The 20,994-nt window shown below is 43.8% G+C and overlaps 1 protein-coding gene across 7 annotated transcripts; it reads right to left on the bottom strand.

Moving 5' to 3' along the window:
• Nucleotides 1-13,681: 13,681 nt before the first annotated feature.
• Nucleotides 13,682-20,546, bottom strand: LOC109160235 (pentatricopeptide repeat-containing protein At1g56690, mitochondrial-like). 7 transcript variants are annotated; one of them, XR_002050715.1, is made up of 4 exons: nucleotides 20,361-20,536; nucleotides 19,297-19,389; nucleotides 16,678-19,168; nucleotides 13,682-13,864 (listed from the first exon to the last, which is right to left on the bottom strand). XR_002050715.1 is itself a non-coding variant. In XM_019308488.1 (3 exons), exons 1-3 carry the CDS (start codon nucleotides 20,526-20,528, stop codon nucleotides 17,036-17,038), a joined length of 2,394 nt encoding a protein of 797 aa, XP_019164033.1. In that variant the 5' UTR covers nucleotides 20,529-20,536; the 3' UTR covers nucleotides 16,532-17,035. The 7 variants fall into 7 exon arrangements, 6 of the variants coding, with proteins under 6 accessions (XP_019164033.1, XP_019164035.1, XP_019164034.1 ...); XM_019308488.1 differs by lacking the exon at nucleotides 13,682-13,864 and having other exon boundaries at nucleotides 16,532-19,168; XM_019308490.1 differs by lacking the exon at nucleotides 13,682-13,864 and having other exon boundaries at nucleotides 16,532-19,160; nucleotides 20,361-20,458.
• Between the last annotated feature and the right edge of the window lie 448 nt (nucleotides 20,547-20,994).

The following is a 20,994-nucleotide window of genomic DNA, read 5'->3' as shown; positions in this document are numbered from 1 at the left end:
TACCGCTCGGGCAACTCCCGGTCGCTTCCCGACCGGGTTCTTCATAAAAAGCCCGACCTGCTACCTGCAAAGACAAAAAGACAAAGACAAAGGCACCTCGGTCGTGGTAGAGCTATGGCGGTCGGGATATTCCCTACCAAAAGCCCCCCAGCCCGGGCCTTTTTGACCGTCCGGGAAAAAACGGGACGGGATGAAGAAGCCCAAACGTCGGCCATCAAACCGACCGGCCAGCTGTCATTCCTTCCCTCACCACGTGTCGGCCACTGCCGGCCTCGGCGACCGCAACGGTCACCTCGGAATCAGTGCAGGTCGTGTCACGCAAGTGGACTCGTTTTCCCGCCTAAATGCTCTCCTATAAATATGCCCTTGAGGCCTTCATTTGAACTTTCCTCAATCCAATGAAGCAATCGGTACCCTCAGAGAGTCCTGAGCAGCAATTCAGCGAACCAATCGAGCAAACCAAACTTCAAGTTTTCTTCCAAGTATCATCGACCGGTAAGCTCTTAATCCCTTATCTTTTCTTCGTTCTTAACTTTGCGTAGGAGTAGGGTAGAACTGACTTCGAACTAACTTCCCGAACCCTGTACTAACCCCGACCGACCTTTAGGTAGAACCACATGTCGGACTCGGATAGCCAAAACGTCTCGGTCGCAGACTACGACCACGGTTTCGAGCAGATTAGCGACGAGGAGATAGAGATCATGTCCTATTCTCCTGAGGTCGTTCAACGACCGGGGAAGGCTCCCGAGCGAGCCCCTGAGCAGCAGGAATCCTCGCGCACAAGCGACTCTTCAGGATCGGGGTCGAGCAGTTCGGGAAACTCAGGCCGCGAGAGTGAGGTCATTAGAGAAACGCCCACCCGGGTGATAGGGGATCACCCGGAAACCGTTCCTCAAGGAGACGATCTGCCGGGCAGAAGAGAACCGGTCGAGGAGGAGATGACCGAACCGGAGACCGGTAAGGATGACGGGTTCGAATATCTGAATAGCGAAAGCGTCGCCCAACAGATGAGCGAGCTGACCCATGGGGAGGCTGCGCGGATCGCAGAAAGACTAAGCGGTCGAGTAGAGTTCGACACAAGTCGGCGGCTCGGGAATGTTATCAACCGTCACCGGGGCAAGTGGATCGGGATGCACTATGACTCCCTACTAGCCCCGGTCGTCTTCCTGTTCACCGCCATCTTGACCGCTTTCCTGGGCTACTACCAGGTCATGCCAGCCCAAATCTGCCCGAACTCGCATCGCATCATAGCGTGCTTTCCGCAGATTTGTGCTCGGCATAAGGTACCCTGCACGATGGAGCTCTTCAACTACATCTATCAGGTGAAGGTCCTCTCGGGCAACTACGGAGGTGGGTTCTTGATGGTGCAATCCCGAGAGGGAAGGTGTTCGATTGCAGGCTTGCCCGGGAACAACAAAGGGTGGAAAAGGAGGATCTTCTCGGTCAAGTACGACCCATGGATCCTCCCGATCGATAGAGTTTGGAGCACCCGTTTCAGGAAACAAGTCACGCCGGTCGAGAACCGGCTCTTCGGGAGGCTGCCGTCCGGATCTCGAGCGAGATCCATGAATACAAGATCTTCCAGTCGGCAGAAAGCCTTGAAGCCGCCCGGTTGCCAGATCCGGTATATGATCTGAAAGAGAAGTACAAGCCCGTGCCGATGGGCGTGGTGGTAGCAGGTCCTCCTGCTCGGGGTAAACGGAAGAAGACAGGTTTAACCTTAACTAACTTTCCCGCTCGTAACAACCCAAGCAACGAATCTACTCCCGAGCTAACATAGTTGTTTCTTTTGCAGATATGGCGCCGAAACGCTTCAACAGCGGAGCTCCAAAATCTCCTCCCCGAACGAAAATAACTTTGGGGAAAAAGAAGACCACTGCTGGGTCTTCGGGAGGGGACTCCATCCCGGTTGCCCGACCCTTGTGCCCTATCCCGACGAGGGCGGGGTCCTGGATGCCTCGGACACATTGGTCACCCGAGTGACCAGTAAGCCAAAGGGGCAGGCGACGGAGAGAGCGGTCGAGGAGGCGGCCGGGAGCAAGAGGCCAAGAACAGAGAAGAGCCCGAGCCCAGCGGTCGGGTCTGCCATGGCTGATGCCTCCATACTATCTCGGATCGGCAATCTGACATCGGTCGAGATAGACCTGACCAAGCTGAGCCCGACCCAATTGGCAGAACGACTCGGTCGCGAGCTGGCCGAGGTAAGAATTCTTCCTTCTTTCACTTTTGTATTAAGGACCCTCAATCGAGCTAACGCGCTATACTTTGCAGGCATCTCGGATCGGGGCGGCCCTCCATGGCCAAGCGCTACTGGCCACTGAGGCCATAAGGCTTAAGAAGGTCGCCGACCGGCGATTTAAGGAGCTGGAGGAAATGTCCGGCGAGCTGAAGAAGGCCGAGGAGGCGCTGAAGAAGGCTCGGACCGACCGGAGCGCCTTGTCGAAGGCATTGCAAAAGGAGAAGGAAGCTCGGGAAGAAGCGGCCAAGAAAAGCACGGACCCGACCGCTGCGATCGAGCACTTCTTTCGGGAGGTCGAGCCCGGAATGGCTTTCATTCGGCAGATGCGAAAGAACGCCGTTGCGGACGAGCTCTTCTGGTCCTTCGGTCATTGGGCGTACAATAGCGGCCAAAGGGATATGAGGGAGAGGACGGAGGCCAACATGAGGGAGGCACTCGAGGGCGAAGACCTCGAGCTGGTCTTGACCACCCTCCCGACTGAGGTCCCCGACCCCGGGCTGGACCCCTACGATCCCGAGATCGAGATCGTCGGCCCGAGTGGTACTGCTGTTGAGAAGCCGGTCGACCTTGCCGATACCGAAGCCGCGAAGAAATGAAGCCTGCCGGTTTTAATTTCTCCTTTTTTGTAAACACTTAGTCGGGAGCCCGGTCCCGAGTTGTACCGGGCACGTTTTGATTAATAACAAACTCTTTTGTGTTTAAGTTGTGCCTTTCGTTTTTTACTTTACATTTTATCTTTAACGCGCGTATACCGATCGTGAGTGCTCGACCTCATGGCCATTTAGCCCGGGCGTGCACTACTCTATTCACTCAATGTCCGACCTTGTGGCCTTATGGCCTAGTCGTGCACCCCAGATTTCGACATCACATTGGTCTATCCGACCGGGTTTACCCGATCCTCAGACCTTGTCGAAACTTTGAGAGTAGGATACGGTAGGCCTCCACGTTCGGGATATCCCCGAACGACAGACCTATGTCAACGTCATATTGGCCAACCCGATCAGGTTTACCCGATCTTTAGGCCTTGACGAAATTTTGAAAATGGGTAAGCCCCCACGGTCGAGTTTTTCCCGAGCGATGGGCCTACAGATACTTCCTTATCCCAGCCCCCACACTATTGTGCTCTCGAGGCACGAGTGAGTGCGATAGTGGAAAGAAGTTGATTAGATCGGGGGATTATGCTGTATGCTCCTGGCTTCCCCGATCAAATGGCGTGACCCGAATGTCCGCCGAAGAGGAGCGTATTTGACCGATCGATAAACTCGCTTCGGTCGATGTAACTTGATCTACATGCACCAAAAGGTATAAAAAATAACCGACCGGGCCGCCGTATGCAAATGGTCGAGCAATCACCGATCGTATATACATTACACATTCCCGCTCGTATATACACTACAATAATAAATTTAATTACAAATGACGACCGGGACCAACTCGCAGGTCGAGCCCCCACTTCGTCCAAAGATTACAAAAAATAGGCTAATGCCTAAACATAACGAGGTGCTCGGAATTCCAAGTCCACTCGATTATCCGACCGGTTGTCGTCTCCAGTCGGTATGTACCCGGCCGTATGATAGCGCTGATGATGTACGGCCATTCCCAGTTTTGAGCTAGCTTTCCGCCTTCCAAAGGTTGACTGGCCTCCCTTCGTCGTAGAACGTAATCTCCCACCTGAAAATAACGAGGGTTGACTCGAACATCTTTCGAACTCTTGACCCGTTTCTGATACTCAGCCATACGCCGAGCGGCTAGCTCTCTTTTTTCCTCGACTCCGTCGAGATCCACGACCATCGCATGTTCGTTCTCCTCCGCATTGTAGGTTCTTTCTCGATCGGTCGGAATCCAAGCCTCGATCGGGAGTCGGGCCTCTGCTCCATAAACCAGGGCGAATGGGGTCTCCAAAGTAGCTTCCCTCGGGGTCGTCCGATAAGTCCACAGCACATATGGCAACTCATCGGCCCAACTACGACCGGCGAGTGTAACTTCTTTTTTAGGCCTTCCAAAATCGTCCGGTTAACGTTTTCCACTTGTCCGTTTCCCTGCGGTAAGCCACCGACGACCGGACATGGGTCGTCCCGATCGTGGCCAAGAAATTTTGAAAATACTGGCTCACAAATTGGCGGCCGTTGTCGCTGATGAGATGCACGGGCACACCAAAGCGGGAAATCACATTGCGCCAAAGGAACCGAGCACACTGCTGAGAAGTGATCGTGGCTAAGGGCTCGGCTTCGATCCATTTAGAAAAGTAATCGATGGCGACAATCACAAACTTTCTCCGACCGGAGAGCTGGGGGAAGGGGCCCAAGGTGTCTACCCCCCACCTAGCGAAGGGAATTGCAGTCGTAACCGGCTGATAGAAAGTTGCCGGTCGTCCAGGCATCCGGGCAAACAGTTGGCACGTCTCACATTCCCGAGCTAACTTCTCACAGTCTAGCTGGAGGGACGGCCAATAGTACCCGATCAGCATGATACGACGGGCTAATGATCGGTCTCCTTGATGTGAAGAACAAATTCCCGAATGCAATTCCTTCATGACTAGATCAGCCTCAAATGCGGTCAAGCAACGCATAAGAGGTCCTCCGTACGATCGCCTGTAGAGACGACCGTCCAAGACTTGGAACCTTGGGGCTCTAAGCTTGGCCTTTCGAGCACGCTGTGGGTCGTCTGGGAGTCGACCGTGCTCGAGGTACTCCTTTAGATCAGTGATCCAGTTGTCTTCCACCGGTTGGATCGGATTGACCGGTAGACGATGGATACTATGTCTCGGGATCACCAAAATTCGTGCTATCTTCGACATATGTTCCGGGGCGTCTTGAGCCAACTTAGACAAGATGTCCGCGTCGGCATTATCCAATCGGGGTATGTGCCGGACGGTATACCCCCGGAACTGAGCAAGCTTCTCCATGGCCAGGTCTCGGTATAACTGCAGACGCTCTCCATTAACTTCATAATCTCCGAGAACCTGCCCAACCACGAGCGCAGAATCTGTTTGAGCTCGGATGTATTCAGCCCCCAAGTCCCGAGCACATTGTAAGCCATTAACAAAGGCTTCGTACTCGGCTTCATTATTGGTCGGATGGAACTGATACATGAGAGCAAAATAGACTTTGAATCCCTCCGGGCTCGTGACCACCACTCCTCCTCCTGCCCCTTTCTTGCTACTCGACCCGTCAGTAGCCAACGACCACCACTCAGCCTCGGGATCCGCAACCTCGGGGGGTCGGGTATCCCGGGCGGTGCACTCAACTAAGAAATCAGCTAAAGCTTGACCTTTGATAGCTGGTCTCGGTCGGTATTCGATCGCGTACTGAGTCAGTATCAACGCCCACTTGACTAGGCGACCAGACGATGAAGCAGTTCGGAGGACTGGCCCGATCGGCTGATCGGTCGACACGCGAAATGCTCGACCCTGGAAATAGGGAGCCAACTTCTTCGCGGCAATGTATAAGGCGTAGACGACCTTCTCTAACCGGGAGTACCGGAGCTCAGGACCATGTAGCGCGTGGCTTACATAGTACACCGGTCGCTGGACCCCTTCCGGATCGGTTCGGCATAATACTGCGCTTACTGCTCGATCGGAGACGGCGAGGTATACGTCTAGCTCTTCTCCGAGCTCGGGCTTTGAGAGCACGATTGGGGATATGAGATACTCCTTCAGCTCATCGAAAGCCGCTCGGCATTCTTCGTCCCAGACGAATCCATTAACCTTTCGCAATACCTTGAAGAAAGGTAAAGCGCGCTCGGCCAACTTGGAGAGGAATCGGCTGAGGGCTGCTAACCGACCGGTCAATTGCTGGACTTCCCGAACGGTAGAAGGTGGTTGCATGTCCAGAATCGCTTTCACCTTGGCCGGGTCAGGCTCAATTCCCCTCTTAGTCATCATATAGCCGAGGAACTTGCCGATCTGAACCGCAAATGTGCACTTGGTCGGGTTCAGCCGCAACTGGTACTTCCTCATGATCTGGAAGCACTCCCGGAGATCCCGAGTGTGGTCGGATCGGTCCCGACTCTTGACCAGCATGTCATCAATATAAGCTTCCATCTTTCGGCCCAGCAAATCGGCAAAGAGCATATTGACCATTCTCTGATAGGTCGCTCCCGCGTTACGGAGGCCGAACGGCATCACTCGGTAACAATACAGCCCATCCGGGGTCACGAAGGTTGTCTTGCTCTCATCTTCATGGTGCATCATGATTTGATGATAACCCTTGAATGCATCCATGAAGCTCATCAATTCGGCCCCGGCCGTCTCGTCGACCATCTGGTGGATACTCGGTAGAGGATACGGGTCGAGCGGGCAGGCCTTATTGAGGTCGGTAAAATCAATGCACATCCTCCACGCTGGGGGCTTAGGAACAAGAACTATATTAGCCACCCACTCGGGATAGATCACTGGTCGGATGTGCTCGATCGCCGCCATCTTCTTGACTTCTTCTCTAACAAACTCGCGGCGATCGGAAGAAAGGTGCCGGGTTTTTTGCACGACCGGCTTTGCTGCGGGATCGACGGCTAATTTGTGGCAAATTACTGATCGGTCGATCCCGGGCATGTCTTCGGGCCCCCAGGCGAAGATATCGGCATACTCCCGGAGTATGGCTAAAATTTCTGCTCGGAGCTCAGGGGTGAGGGCCCGGCCAATCTTAATCTTCCTATCCGGTCGGTCCTCGGATAGGGGGACTTCTTCTATCTCCTCGGAAGGCTCTGGCTGTTCCTTCCGATCTTTAGCCTCCTCTTTGGCTATGGTGTTCACCCGGGAAGACGAACCGGAATCCCGTCTGTTAACCGCTCGGGTGTAACACTTCCGGGCGGATTGGACATCGCCACGGACTACACCGACCCCATTGGGGGTGGGGAATTTCATGCAGAGGTGGGGCATTGAAATTATCCCACCGATTTTCATAATGGCGGGTCGGCCCAAGATAATGTTGTGGACGCAGTGGAGGTTGACCACAACGAATTCTAGCTCCGTCTTGATCGACTTCGGGGCTGTGCCGATCTCGACCGGGAGCGTTATCTTTCCCTCGGGGTAAATAAGAGCCCCGGTAAAGCCAAGCAGTGGTACACCGACCGGAGTCAGCTCCTTCCTGTCTAGTCCAAGCTTTTCAAACACGTCCAAATAAAGGACGTTCACACTGCTGCCAGTGTCGACCATAACCCTCTGGACATCCGTCCCTTTCACATCAATTGTGACCACGAGCGCCTCCATGCCGTGATCGCCGCTGCTGGGTTGATCTTCCAGGGTGAAGGTTATGGGCTCCATCTTTTGCCTCTTCCCGGTATCCCGGGAATCCACTATGGCGACCGGGCAATTACTCCGCGGTCGGGAAGCGTCCTCTAATCCACCGAAAATAACGTGGATGGTCGGCTTTCCTGCTGGTCGGCTGCTAGATGGAGGGTCAGGGTCCCGTCGGTCATCGCGACGATCGTCCCTTCGATCATCTCTTCGATCCTGACCTGACCGATCGGAGCGGTGATGGGAGCGCCGCTGATCTCTCCGATCGGTAATCCTCTTGGGGTCCTCTCTCCTCCCCACACACTTGTCCAACTTCCCAAGATTGAGCAAATCCTCCAACAGTTGGCGCAAGTGGGTACACTCTTCAGTGTCATGCCCAGCACATCGGTGGTAAGCGCAATGCTTACTCTTGTCAGGACCATCTCGATCGGGATGGGGAAGCTTGATGAGATTGCAAGACTGGGCATACTACATGGCCTCCGCTGCAGATCGGTTCAAGGCCGTAAACTCGCCAGGCCTGGTGCGGGATCGGGGATGGTCATCACCCGATCGGTGTTCCGCCCGGCCGGCTGATTTACGGGACGAAGACCCGACCTCTTGCGAGCGCTTTACGGCGTTCGCCTCGCCAGCATTGGCATAATCCGTGACCCTTCGAAGGGCCTCCTCATAAGTAGCCGGGGGATGTAAAATAAAATCTTGATATAAATACCCCGCCCGGAGAGAGATGTGTAGCATGTGGGTGGCGGTCGCATCGTCCATGGGTTCGACCTCCCCAACCGCCACCTTCCATTTGATGAGGAAGTCGGTCAAGCTCTCGCCTTCAAGTTGCTTGGCCTTCTCCAGATACATATAGGACTTCCTCACCACTTTGGAAGTAATGAACTTCCTCACGAACTTGATCGCCAAGGTGTCAAACCTGTCGATCGAACCCGGCTGCAAAGTTCGGAACCATTCCGCCGCCCGACCGGTAAGCGTGGAATAGAAAGCCCTACACATTACGGCGTCCGATACGCCCTTCAGCGTCATATTGCTGTAGAAATCGTTGACGTGAGCCTCGGGGTCTGTCCGGCCGTCATAAGTTTTCTCTCCGGAGACCTTTAAATCAAGCGGGTAAGGCTGAGCCATCACCGCCGCTGTGAAAGGCGTCTGGTGTAGGGTCGGTTGGTCGACCGGGGGTGCTGCAGGGTGCGCGTTTCTGAATTGCGCAAACTCCGCCTGGAGGTTATAAAGTAATCCTCGGGTCTCGTTGAGCTCGGCGGCCTGAGCAGCTTGGGCTGTATCCCGAGCGTGTCGCCGTCGGTGAGACCTCGACCCACTATACCCTGATGAAGCCTCCTGGCTGGCCTCCTGCATCTGCACGTCTTCTTGCTGGCGGTTCGGGTCTTGGGGTCCCAAACGCTGACGCATCTCCGGTCGAAGACGATCAAAAGCTGCCGCTCGGGCAGTTTCTTCGGGGTCCTCCGCTTGGACGGGAACCTCGGCCGCTTGCTGGGCCTGCCCTGGTGCCTCCATCGCATCAGCACCCCCCGACCCCAACCGCGAATGAGCCGAGCGTCGAGCCCGGGAAGCGGACCGACGCTGCGGCTCTACCTGTGCGGTCGGGTGAACTGGAGGGGCGGCGGCTGGAGCCGTGTAAGCGGGCGTAAATGGTGGGTACCCAACCGGGGGAGTGTAGTACATCGGTTGGCCAGGCCAATACCCGTACTGCGGAGGTGGGATCGGGTATGGATATTGGCCGGGATACATCACCGGCTGCTGCTGATATGGCTGACCGGGTGTTGGGTACCCCGGTTGAATGTAGTTCACCGGTTGTTGGGCAACCGGGTATGTGTTAGACGGATGCAGTGGTGAGATATTGAGATTCAATTCTACCGTCTGACCTTGCTGTTGGGTGGCATGGTGCCCAGATGAGCTCGCTGCGTCCGGCTGGTCGTCGGCGAAGTTGTTGTGAACCCACGGATACATGATTGGAAAGGGAGCGGGTGCTCGTCAAGACGTTGCTTTCTCGCACGAATCCCCACGGACGGCGCCAAAATGATACTGCTAATTCTACATAAGCAATATAAAATAAACCCGAGACCAATTAAAGCAAGTAAAAGACTTTATTGATCATGGTAGAGGCCCTAAGTACAATCTACTTGGTTGCTCTGAGTGCCGACTGACTGCGGTCGGGATTCTCTAGTAACAACCTATCGATCGTCCAAAAGTCCCCTACACTGTAGCTACTGTGGGTATTTATAGCTGCTGCGCCGGAGACACAAATCCGGTCGTTCGGCATGCTCTCCACATAGCCACCACGTGTCATCCTCCCGGGTGCCCTATCTGTCGCCACAGAGAGCCGCCATGTGTCCTTTATCAGCTCCCTCGCCAAAGGGCTACCGCTCGGTGGTCGACACTACCGCTCGGGCAACTCCCGGTCGCTTCCCGACCGGGTTCTTCATAAAAAGCCCGACCTGCTACCTGCAAAGACAAAAAGACAAAGACAAAGGCACCTCGGTCGTGGTAGAGCTATGGCGGTCGGGATATTCCCTACCATTGTTATATAATTATGTACATTTATTATACAATTATGTGTATTCTAGTATAACATTATGTATATTTTTGAACAGAGATTTTTTTTAAAGAAAAATTAACTGCCATACACAGGGGCGGAAAATTTCAAAAAAAAAAAAAAAAAAAAAAAAAAAAACGACGTCGTTTTGCATCTGGACGCACAGTGCAACGCGCGCTATGGTGTAGGATATAAATTATCAAGAAGTAGAGATTTTGTAATTAAGTGAGAGAGTGAATGATAAAATGGATGTTGAAACTCACAAAAATATGGGGTAAAACCCCCAACTATTAAGGATGCCCTAATTAAATTTTCAGAACTTGTCCGGGGCGACAGGGCACAGACGTTATGCCATGGAACCGTGTCCACCATTCATGGTGAACACGGTTCTAACGGTGTTAGTACACCGTTATCTTTTTTTTTTTAAAAAAAATTAATTGCGTGACTTTTTTTCTTTATTTTCACATTTTGCGGTTTCACTTTAATTTGAGGTGAACAAAGATTTCGGACATTCATAAATTATGTATTCATGCCTGCACATTCACTTTGGAACCATGCCTACACATTCCCGTCCGAAATCACGGACATTCATAAATTATGAATCCATGCCTGCACATTCACTTTGGAACCATGCCTACACATTCACTTTGGAACCATGAGATTATGAATTTTCTGTTATGAGATTATGAATTTTCTGTTATGAGATTATGAATTTTCAGTTATGAGATTATGAATTTTCTGTTATGCGATTATGAATTTTCTGTTATGAGATTATGAATTTTCATTACATTCATAATTTCGGACATTCATAAATTATGAATTCATGCCTGCACATTCACTTTGGAACCATGCCTACATATTCCCGTCCGAAATCACGGACATTCATAAATTATGAATCCATGCCTGCACATTCACTTTGGAACCATGCTTACACATTCACTTTGGAACTATGAGATTATGAATTTTCTGTTATAAGATTATTAATTTTCTGTTATGAGATTATGAATTTTCAGTTGTGAGATTATGAATTTTCTGTTATGCGATTATGAATTTTCTGTTATGAGATAAAATTCATAATCTCATAACAGAAAATTCATAATTTGATCAAACGCGCGCCGTTAACTCCACATCCGCGAAATTTTTTTTTTTTGGCCTAAAAACGACGTCGTTTTGCCTTGTATTCACCATTCTCGGTGAACACGATTCCATGGCATAATTTGCGGGCAGGGCAGCCCACCACATGTTCGACGAAATACCTAACTCAAAATAATACGCCGTGTAAAAAACAAAAAAGTAAAGTACTAATCTTTTAGGTTTAAAAAAAATGAGTCAGAAAAACGTTTCCTAAAATGAGTTTATGAATTTTGAAATGCCTAATTAGAAAATTATATAAAATCTTTTAATCAATTAAAATAGAAAAATATTTTTTCTCTCAAATTTTTAGTGTACCTCAAAATTTTTCATCAAACTTATCGACGTCTAATAATGTGACAATATATGATTTTTATTTGATTAATAAACAAATTTCTTATTTAACGCAGAATGAAGTCAACAAATTCCTAATAATTGATAATGAAAAAGAATTTCATTGTAAAGTCTTATCAAGAAAAAGAGTACTGCGAATAATATCTAATATCTAATATATAATTAAATAAATAATCCATAAATTTCCAGAGGGCGGCAGGGCAGTCCCACCACCGTGAAGCGATCAACACTCAACAGTCAAAAAAGGGCAGGGGAACCGCACACCGACGCCCCACCTGTTCGACGAAATACCTCACTCAAAATAATATCGCCTAAGGAGAAAATCAAAGAACCCAAAGGAATACGCAATTGAACACTATATGCATAGCTTCCGTTAAATACTGAAAAAAAGAAGAAAAAAAAAATGCCGTTCAATGGCGTGTTGTTGGTGTCGGCGGCGAAGAGATCGGCGGAGATATGGCAATACTTGGCGTGCTTGCCGGAGCACATCGCCGGCGATCAGCTCTTGGATCTGGTTCTGTGTTTCCCTGCCCAGCAGCTCGGCCGCATGATTTTACGCGTCTGGAATTTCTTCTGTGTCCCTCCTACCCCGTATTACATCCGCCGTTACTCCTACAACTCCTCCTCCTCTTCTTCATCATCGGATGACGACGACGACTACGACAATTATTAGCCTGCAAAGATATTCCGGCGACGCTTCTTCCTCCGTGTTTGGATTGAATCTATGATCAGCCAAGATCATTTTCCTGTAAATTAGTCCCAACCCTGTTCTTCATTTACTGTATATAATATAACATAATATAAATATAATATAATGTTTATTACGGAGCATCAATTTCTGCTTCCATTTTTATGATTCTCTGTTACACTACCGATGGACAATTAAGTTGTTTGCTGGTTGAATATGAATTAAATGGAATATTAATTTTTTATGCAAATTTTATATACTGTTCATTGTTTGTTTGTTTGTTTTTTAAAAATATTTTTAAATTTAATTTTTCATATTTAGCAGTAATTTTTATATACGGAGTAATTTCTAATATACAACCACAAAATAAATATTATAAAAATTGAATTATAAATAATTTGAGTTATAATATGCAATATATAAATTTTATATACTACCAATAAAATAAAATATTATAAAAAATAAATTAAATAACTTTCTTATATTAAGTCCCATTAATCGAACTTATATTTTATACGTTAGCAAGTTAAACTTTCAATTAATCTTATTTATCTAATTTTATTGTTTAATTGGTTAATTTTGCTATGAGTTATGAAGACTGTTTGATAGGTATGAAAGTTCAAAACTTTGAAAAAAATTTAAAAGTATGATTGAATTTTCAAGGTGATTAAGAGTATATCAAATTTATTCAATTATGTCAAGTTATAAATTTCTTACAAATATAAGAAATGTGTCTCTCCTACCCAAGGTTGCAAAAGTCGCTATGTGCTCTCTTTTTTAAAAAGAAAAAATATTAAAATATTAAATACTTTTTTTTAAATTTACAACCGATTTGAACGATTTAGAGTTATTTGATTTAGCTCATCACGACGTCGTTTTGAGTTAAATAACTCATTTTAAAAAAAAAAAAAAACAAACAAACAAACTCCGATTATGATGAAAATTTAGATAGCCCGTCAGCGTCTAGACACAATTTTCGCAATAGTACTCCCACCACTACATAGGATAATAATACTATTTATCAAAAAATTTCTCTCAAACATTTTTTTGCATACATCATACCATTTTGAATTTTTTAATATTCTTCTTACATATTAGAATTTTTTGACATATAATTTATTAATTTGAATTTTTTTTGAAAATTTATTAATTTGAAAATGATTTATTAAAATTTCAATTATTCATTATGATTTTTCTTTATAGTGTTTGTATATAACAAGAATATATAAAGTATTTAAAAGATTATCATAGAAAAGCTTAAATAAACCAAATATTCTTTTGCCTCTAGAGCAACACCAAACATATTAATTAATTTTCTTTGTAAAATTATTCCCACGAGGCCACAATAAATAAATAAATAAAAACAAAACAAAACAAAAACAAAAACAAACAAAAAACAAAACACCATGAAATACAAAGAAAGTATTTTTTTTCTCAACATTTCATTGATGAAAAATTACTAAACAAAATGTAACTGTCCTATCAAATTAAGATTTATTATTCATACAGTTTACTGGATAGCTTAATCACCAGCAAGTCCAATATTGGCTTTTGCCAAGTAAGAGAAAGGATCATCCATCCTTAACCAAACATTAAGAGTTTGATCTTTGGCTTTGGGTATAGAGCATCCATAAATATCAAGTCCAGCTGTCCCACCCATTAGAGGTGCTACAATTCAGCAAGAGAATTAGTCAGTCCAACATCAAACACCCTGAGTACACTCAAAAAAATGTGTAAAGCCTTTTCCCATCTACTCTTCTTTCTGGACAGCTAGGCCCAATCAAGAGCATCATCAAAAGGAGCTGCTGGTTAACAGCATCAAAGTATAATAATGCAAAGACAAGTTCAGTTTGTTTTCACTGGTTCACTGCAGACAAATTTAGATCAACTATGCGTAATAAGGAATCAGCTTTGAATGTGAAAGATACAACTATATATAAATAAATAAATAAAAGATGGAATGAAACGGTGTCAGTCCAAAGACAACAAAATCATGCCTCTCAAATTACAGACTCGAAAAGATGTATACAATATTGTGAACGGATACTTTTTGCTTTGAAAAGTAATGAGCTATTTTGCCAAACTCCTGATTGCTCATGCAATCTGAATCAATTCCCTAAAAACATGAGCAAATTAAGCAGAATATGCCTTTTTTACTATAGGCATTTGCGATAGTAATTACTTACGTGGCATACTTCCATAAGATTTAAGCTTTTTTTTTGGAGTGTACCTAGGGTTTCCACCGTCGGACACAGTGACTAATCCCCCTTGCTGAATTGTAGGCACCTCTTTTGGGTGGGATTGTTGGCCTGAAGATTTAAGGTTACTCCATATCCAAAGCCAAGGATCGAACCCTTGACCTTTGGTTAAGGATGGATGAGACCCTTCCACTCAACCACACCCCCCGGGGTTCCATTAGATTTAAGATGCAAGAGGACAGTATTGAAACTTCAGAAAATCTAGACATAGGGCAATCCAGTAGTATTGGTCTGAGAGGTGCCAAGTTCAATTTAAAAGAAACATCTATATGTCCAATTATCGCAGGAGGAAGGGGCTTGCCAAATTTGAAGCCCTAGAAATCTAGAATGCATTTATTTGCAAAGAATACCAAACAGTAAATGCTGTCACTGTGAATAGAGGAAATCTCTTCAGCATTGGCCAATTCACTGTAATTGTAATTACTAATTATCATTCCTCACTGACAACTGATGAAAATCAGAAAACCAAGTTTTCACTTGTTTCTGGAGTAAGCCAAGTGACATCTGATCTTCCTATGCAAACATCAAATCAGCAATGATCCACAAAAACCCAACTTTTCTCAATGTACAAAAATATAGGCTGGCAACTTCAAAAGTTCCCTTAGGGTCTGCTTAGAAACCAGAAAATTGGTTTTTGGAAAATGACTCATTTTTCAGAAAATATTCATTTTCTGGTGTTAAGTCAGAAAAAGTTCTTTCTCTGTTTGTTTTATTTTTTGAAAAATGAACATGAATTTATTACATAATTATTTCTTATAAAATATTAATATTAATTATAATTATTTTAATAATAATAATAATAATGCATATTATATATAAACCAACCATAAATAAAAATTTATAACTAAAGATTAGAATTTAATACAATAACTTATAAAGTCTCATGCTCTAACCAACATCACCAAAAGTAACAATTTCCGATATCATAAAGTTCTCAATCCTTGTCTTCTTCATCTTGATACTTTTAGCCCTAAAAATTTTAGTTTCTACCACATTTTTTATCAGATAATTAAAGGATCTACACATATATTCTTTATCAAATCCATTACTTGTTAATAAAGTTTATTTCATTGATGCCATTATTCAAAGAGTGAATGTCTTTTGCAAGCTCACCAAATTTATCAACCACATGGTCAATTGTTAAGTTATCTATTTTTCTTTTACGACTAGATTGTTGTGATGAAGCAACAGTTGATAAAGATGTTTTCCTATAGTCCCCTCATTATTTTGTTCAAGTAATGAGTCAACAGCTATGTCAACAGTTCCCTTAGTATCCTTCAAATTCAGTCTGTTCAAGTGTTTCAAGTGCAACAAGTAAAACAAATGTTGAATTGGAGAATACTAATGAAATTGATGACATAGCTGTTGACTCATTGCTTGAACAAAATAATGGGGAGACTAGAGGAAAAACATTTTCATCAATTGTTGCTTCATCACAAAAGTCTAGTCATAAAAGATAAGCATATGACTTAGCAATTAACCATGTACCTGACAAACTTGGTGAGCTTGCAAAAGGCATTTACTTTTTGAATAATGACATCAATGAAAATGACCTTTATGAACAAGTGAAGGATTTGATGAAGAAGATCTGTGTATTGCCTTTAAATATTAGATGAAAAATAATGTAGAAGCTAGAACTTCTAGGGCTAAAAGTGCCAAGATGAAGAAGATATGGATTGAAAATTATATGATGTAGGCTATTGCTCCTTATGGTTATGTTCGTTGGAGCATAAGACTTTATCAGTTATTGTAAAACTTTCTTTTGGTTGGAGCAAGAAAACTTATTTATAGTTGGTTTATCAAGTTAGTATTATTTTTTTATGTATTCCAATTATTATTATCTTTAGTAAAATAATTAACATTTGATAAGAAAAAACTTTATAGTATATTTCTGTTCATTTTTTGAAAAACAAACTAAACAGGAAAAAAATAGTTTTCTAACTTCCAATCAAATGCCAAAAAATGAAAATATTTTCTGGAAAAGTGAGTCATTTTTCTAGAAATCATTTTCCAAGTTTTCAAACGGACCCTAAATTCTTTTATCAATAAACTCGATCTCATTAAAAACAAATTATAAATATCAATCAAGTTTTTCTTTCAATTCTAACAATGCAAACACACACTTAATTTACCAGAGAGATTCTTGAAATTTCACCCCAAAAAAAATGTTTGTGTAAAAATGTGTGTGTGTGTGTGTGTGTGAGAGCGAGAGGGAGAGGCTACCTGGATTCAAAATCCTTGATCTCAGAAATTCTTCAAATATATTACCCACACTGTACCCTCCCCGCTCAATCTCCATTGCTGTTTTTCTTATGCAGCTTCTGACACCACCACTTTCACCTTCTTATCTCTCTTCTTCAACCCCCAGAATGAAAGTAAATTTCAAGGAGATGATATCATTCAATTCTCTCGTAAACCTTCCTATAAGCTTGTTCGAACAGCTCAACTGGAAGGAGAAAATACTGATCACCAATTCCTTTCAACTAAAAGCTGGATATTCACCATTGGGCCTCAAGGGATGGAAGTTACTGAACTGAAAATTCAGGACTTTTGCCAATCTATTGACATTATGTAAGTGAAATCACCAATAGTCTCTGCATGAACAGGAGCCATCTTTAAAGTGATGAGATCTATTTGCATCTCTAAGAATGATCTCTCGTCCTGTGACTTTAGCTATTAGCTTTATAGCAGAATGGCAATCCCCACAAACCCGCAGATTTTTCATCACTCTTATAGGCATTCCCCCAGGCAACTTGAGAAGTCCATATGCCACAGCCAGCTTCTCACGGTGATAACGCAAGCTCTGCACCCTCTCTTCTTCTTCCACATCATGTAGAACAAAGCTACCATCAGGATAATATCCAGCTTCTCTTAACATGGAACCCAATTTATCCAACATTTTGATGATCATTTGATGTTCAGGATGGGGTTTGCTTTCTCCACCAGTGAACATATGCACTTTCTTCTCCACCACAAGCCAGCTGCAACCAGGTGACTTAATCAATTTCCTAGATCGCATGTCTCTCCTTACTGCAGCAGCATCAGCCCACCTACCTTTTGTTGCATAAATATTAGAAAGTAGGACATAAGAACCCGTTTTTTCAGGCTCAAGCTGTAAAAGTTTTTTTCCAGCAACTTCACCAAAATCTAAGTTCATATGCATCCTACAAGCAGCAAGCAAAGAACCCCATATAACTGCATCTGCTTCCATAGGCATTTTTTCTATCAAATCCATTGCCTCAGTCAAGCGACCAGCTCTACCAAGTAGATCTACCATACAAGCATAATGCTCACATTCTGGCTCTAATAGGTATTTTGAATTCATGGACTCAAATATATCCTGCCCTTCTTTCACCTTTCCAGTGTAGCTGCAAGCAGACAGAACTCCCACAAAGGTAACCCCATCTGGTGCAATGCCCTGTGAACACATTTCTCTAAACACTTCAAGTGCTTCTTCTCCTAAACCATTCCGAGCATAACCTGTTATAATAGAATTCCACGTGACAGTATCCTTAGAAGATAACCTGTCAAAGATTCTTCTTGCCCTGACAAGATCACCACATTTAACATACATTGTAATTAGCACTGAGGAGACATAAATATCTTCATCAAGCTTGGATCTGATTAATAACGCATGTATCTCTCTGCCATAATCAATAGTTGCAAGACTTGCACAAACTGAGAGTATGCTAATCAATGAAGGGAAATTTGGACGAACTCCTTCCTTTTGCATCAAACGGAATAAACTAAGTGCATTTAGTTCATAGCCTTTCCTTTCATAAACTTTAATCATAGCACTCCAAGTTCCATCATCCTTTTCCTTTGTAGAATCAAACACCATCCTTGCCTTGTCAACCTCTCCATTTTGTCCTACCCCAAGTATGATTGCATTACAAGCAGCTGTTGGTTTTACAGGCATCTCTTTGAACAACTTCCATGCTTCTTCAATTCTTCCATTCTGAGTGTACCCTAGCAGCATTGATGTCCACGACACCTCATCCTTCTCAGGCATGACCTCAAAAAGCTTCCTGGCAATATCTACCCTGTCATTTTCAGCATAACCTGTGACCATAGAAGTCCAAGAAATGGCATTCTTTACTTCCATGCTATCAAAGATTTCACGTGCCTCATCCACCCTTCCTGCTAGACAATACCCACCAATCATGTTAGTCATTGACACCACATCCTTCACTGGCATCATGTCATAAAGTCTCTTTGCCTCACCAATTCTCCCAGCCTGAATCAAACCTCCCAACATTACAGTCCACGACACCACATTCTTTTCTGGCATTTGCCAGAAAAGGCTTTCAGCCTCAGATATCAACCCTTCCTCAGCATACCCTCTAACAAGAGCCGTCCATGACACAACATTCCGTTCAGGCATTCGTTCAAACACCTTTCTTGCCTCATTTACCATCCTATTTTTCATATAGCCTGAAATCAACCCATTCCAAGAAACAATATTCCTTCTAGGCATTTGATCAAACAATTGTTGAGCTTCAATAGGCCGGTGATTTTGGAAGTAACAAGAGATTATGGCATTCCATGAAGCAACATCTTTGTTAAGCAATTGATCAAAAACTTTGCGAGCATCCTTGATTTGACCCAAACGGGCAAAGCATGCTATCCGTGAGCTGGCTGAAGACACATAGCTTGAAAAGTGGTTTCTATGTTGGAGAGAGAATAAGCGCCGCATTTTCTGATTTCTGAGTTTCTAGGATAAAGCTAGTGACAATTTACACCAAAATTGAAAAAAAAAAAAAAAAAAAAAAAAAAGATAAAATTCCACATAACACTTCAAATGATTACAAAGCTGCTTAATTGTACATTTATAATAATTACCTCGATGGTGGTGAATTCAGGATTACAACAGTTTGAGTTGACTTCATTTGAAAATAATCGGCCTATCTTACAAACTTTTTCAAATCCACCAATCTGTCATTAGGAACTTAAGGTCACATATATGCTATGAATTTTTTGTTAGAGAAGGAAATATCATATTATGATATTGAAATAATATGAATATATAAAGGGTTATAAAAATCAATTTTCTAAAGCTCCTCTTAATAAAATAGGATCAGCATCAGCAACACCTTTTTAAAAAGAAACACATTCTTAGGTATTCATTACCATGATGTAATGCTATTAGACTAGTAGATTCTTGCATTCCTTGTCATTCATGAATGGAGAGTTACACAACCAAAGGCATATAGCTCTATTGTTAGGTTCAAATTTCGTGGTCAGAAAATGACTCTAGAGAGAAAACCACTCTACAGTTTTTCATTTTAAGGAGGCAATTTCCCTAGAACAAAATCCTTTCTACACTGCACACAACCAAACACCAAAGAGAGGTATGCACAATCATCAAATGCAGATAAATTTTTCCTGAAATTTTAATCTCATATGCTAGCACAACCAAACATTCTTCTATAAAACTCAATACGTCAATCAAAGTTATTCCAGTCACCATGGTATACACTTGCACAAACACATATTCTTCATAAAGATTCAACTTCTAATGTCATTCAAGTTACAATCAAGTTTTAATGTGACCTTGACTCTTGAGAATGAAATCAAATGCCAGGGAATGGTATACACAATCAAATGCAGAGAAAAATTACTGCACAAAGCCTTTGTTCACATTTTAATTTTCATACATTAGCACAATCACCTTCATAATAGATTTTCGGCGGCAAACTAAGTTCATAATTTAATTTCAAACATTAGCACAACCACATCTGTTCTTCACAAAAATTCGATTTTAAGTATAAAATCAAGTCTCAGTCCGTACCATTGCATTCTCAATACTAGCGACGACACTATCCAATTTTTCCTCTACATATTGAAAACAGAATCAAAACTAATGAGCAAAGAATGGTTAATCGTGACCAATTAGCTCCACGTACCTTCTTGATACAGATAACTGGAATGGAGTCGCTGCCGGAGGGGGAAGTGGATGAGCGCCGAACGATTACGCGAGGGGAAGAGTTTCGGATTTTGACGGAGTAGCTTGAGCCGAAGGAAGCCGAGTGGATGAGCTGCTTGATCGGCTGCCGCGCCTCCATCATAACCATTCTTCTGCTCAGCTTCGTAACTTGACGGCTAGTAGTTGTGGCTTTTATGTTTCAAAATATGGGTTTATTTTCTTTTCATAAATTTATTAGAAAATTCTACAAATCTAAACCCTAACATCTCTAGCCCCCCTCCCACCCTCCCCCTAAAAAAAAAAAAAAAAAAATTCTCAACATACTATTACATTAAATTTTTTTCTCTCAAACTCATTACACCAAATTTTATTTCTTCACTAAAATAATTTGTATTCTAATAAATTAAAACTTTGTATTAAAACTTTAAATATTTTGATATAAACTATAATTATAATGCAAATATTATTTTTATTCCATAATAATGTAGCATAGAACATTCATTACATTTAATTTTGAAAATTATCATATCCTTCCCACATATGTTCAATCAAGGCATCACGAAGTGCATAATGCACTTCTTCATAAGGCAATTCTTAGGCCATTAATGGATTTT

Source organism: Ipomoea nil, unplaced genomic scaffold (assembly GCF_001879475.1).
Source record: "Ipomoea nil cultivar Tokyo-kokei standard unplaced genomic scaffold, Asagao_1.1 scaffold2845, whole genome shotgun sequence".
In the NCBI taxonomy this organism is placed as follows: domain Eukaryota; kingdom Viridiplantae; phylum Streptophyta; class Magnoliopsida; order Solanales; family Convolvulaceae; genus Ipomoea; species Ipomoea nil.
Note: the sequence above shows the minus strand (reverse complement) of the source record. Positions and strands in the feature narration are given on the sequence as shown.

What these genes read in the sequence shown, in the direction of transcription:
- LOC109160235 (XM_019308488.1), bottom strand. Translation starts at nt 20,528, where the DNA reads ATGGTTATGATGGAGGCGCGGCAGCCGATCAAGCAGCTCATCCACTCG. An exon ending in CAGTTATCTGTATCAAGAAG is followed by an intron (nt 19,390 to 20,360) that starts GTACGTGGAGCT and finishes TCCTAATGACAG; the next exon opens with ATTGGTGGATTTGAAAAAGT. An exon ending in CTGAATTCACCACCATCGAG is followed by an intron (nt 19,169 to 19,296) that starts GTAATTATTATA and finishes GCTTTATCCTAG; the next exon opens with AAACTCAGAAATCAGAAAAT.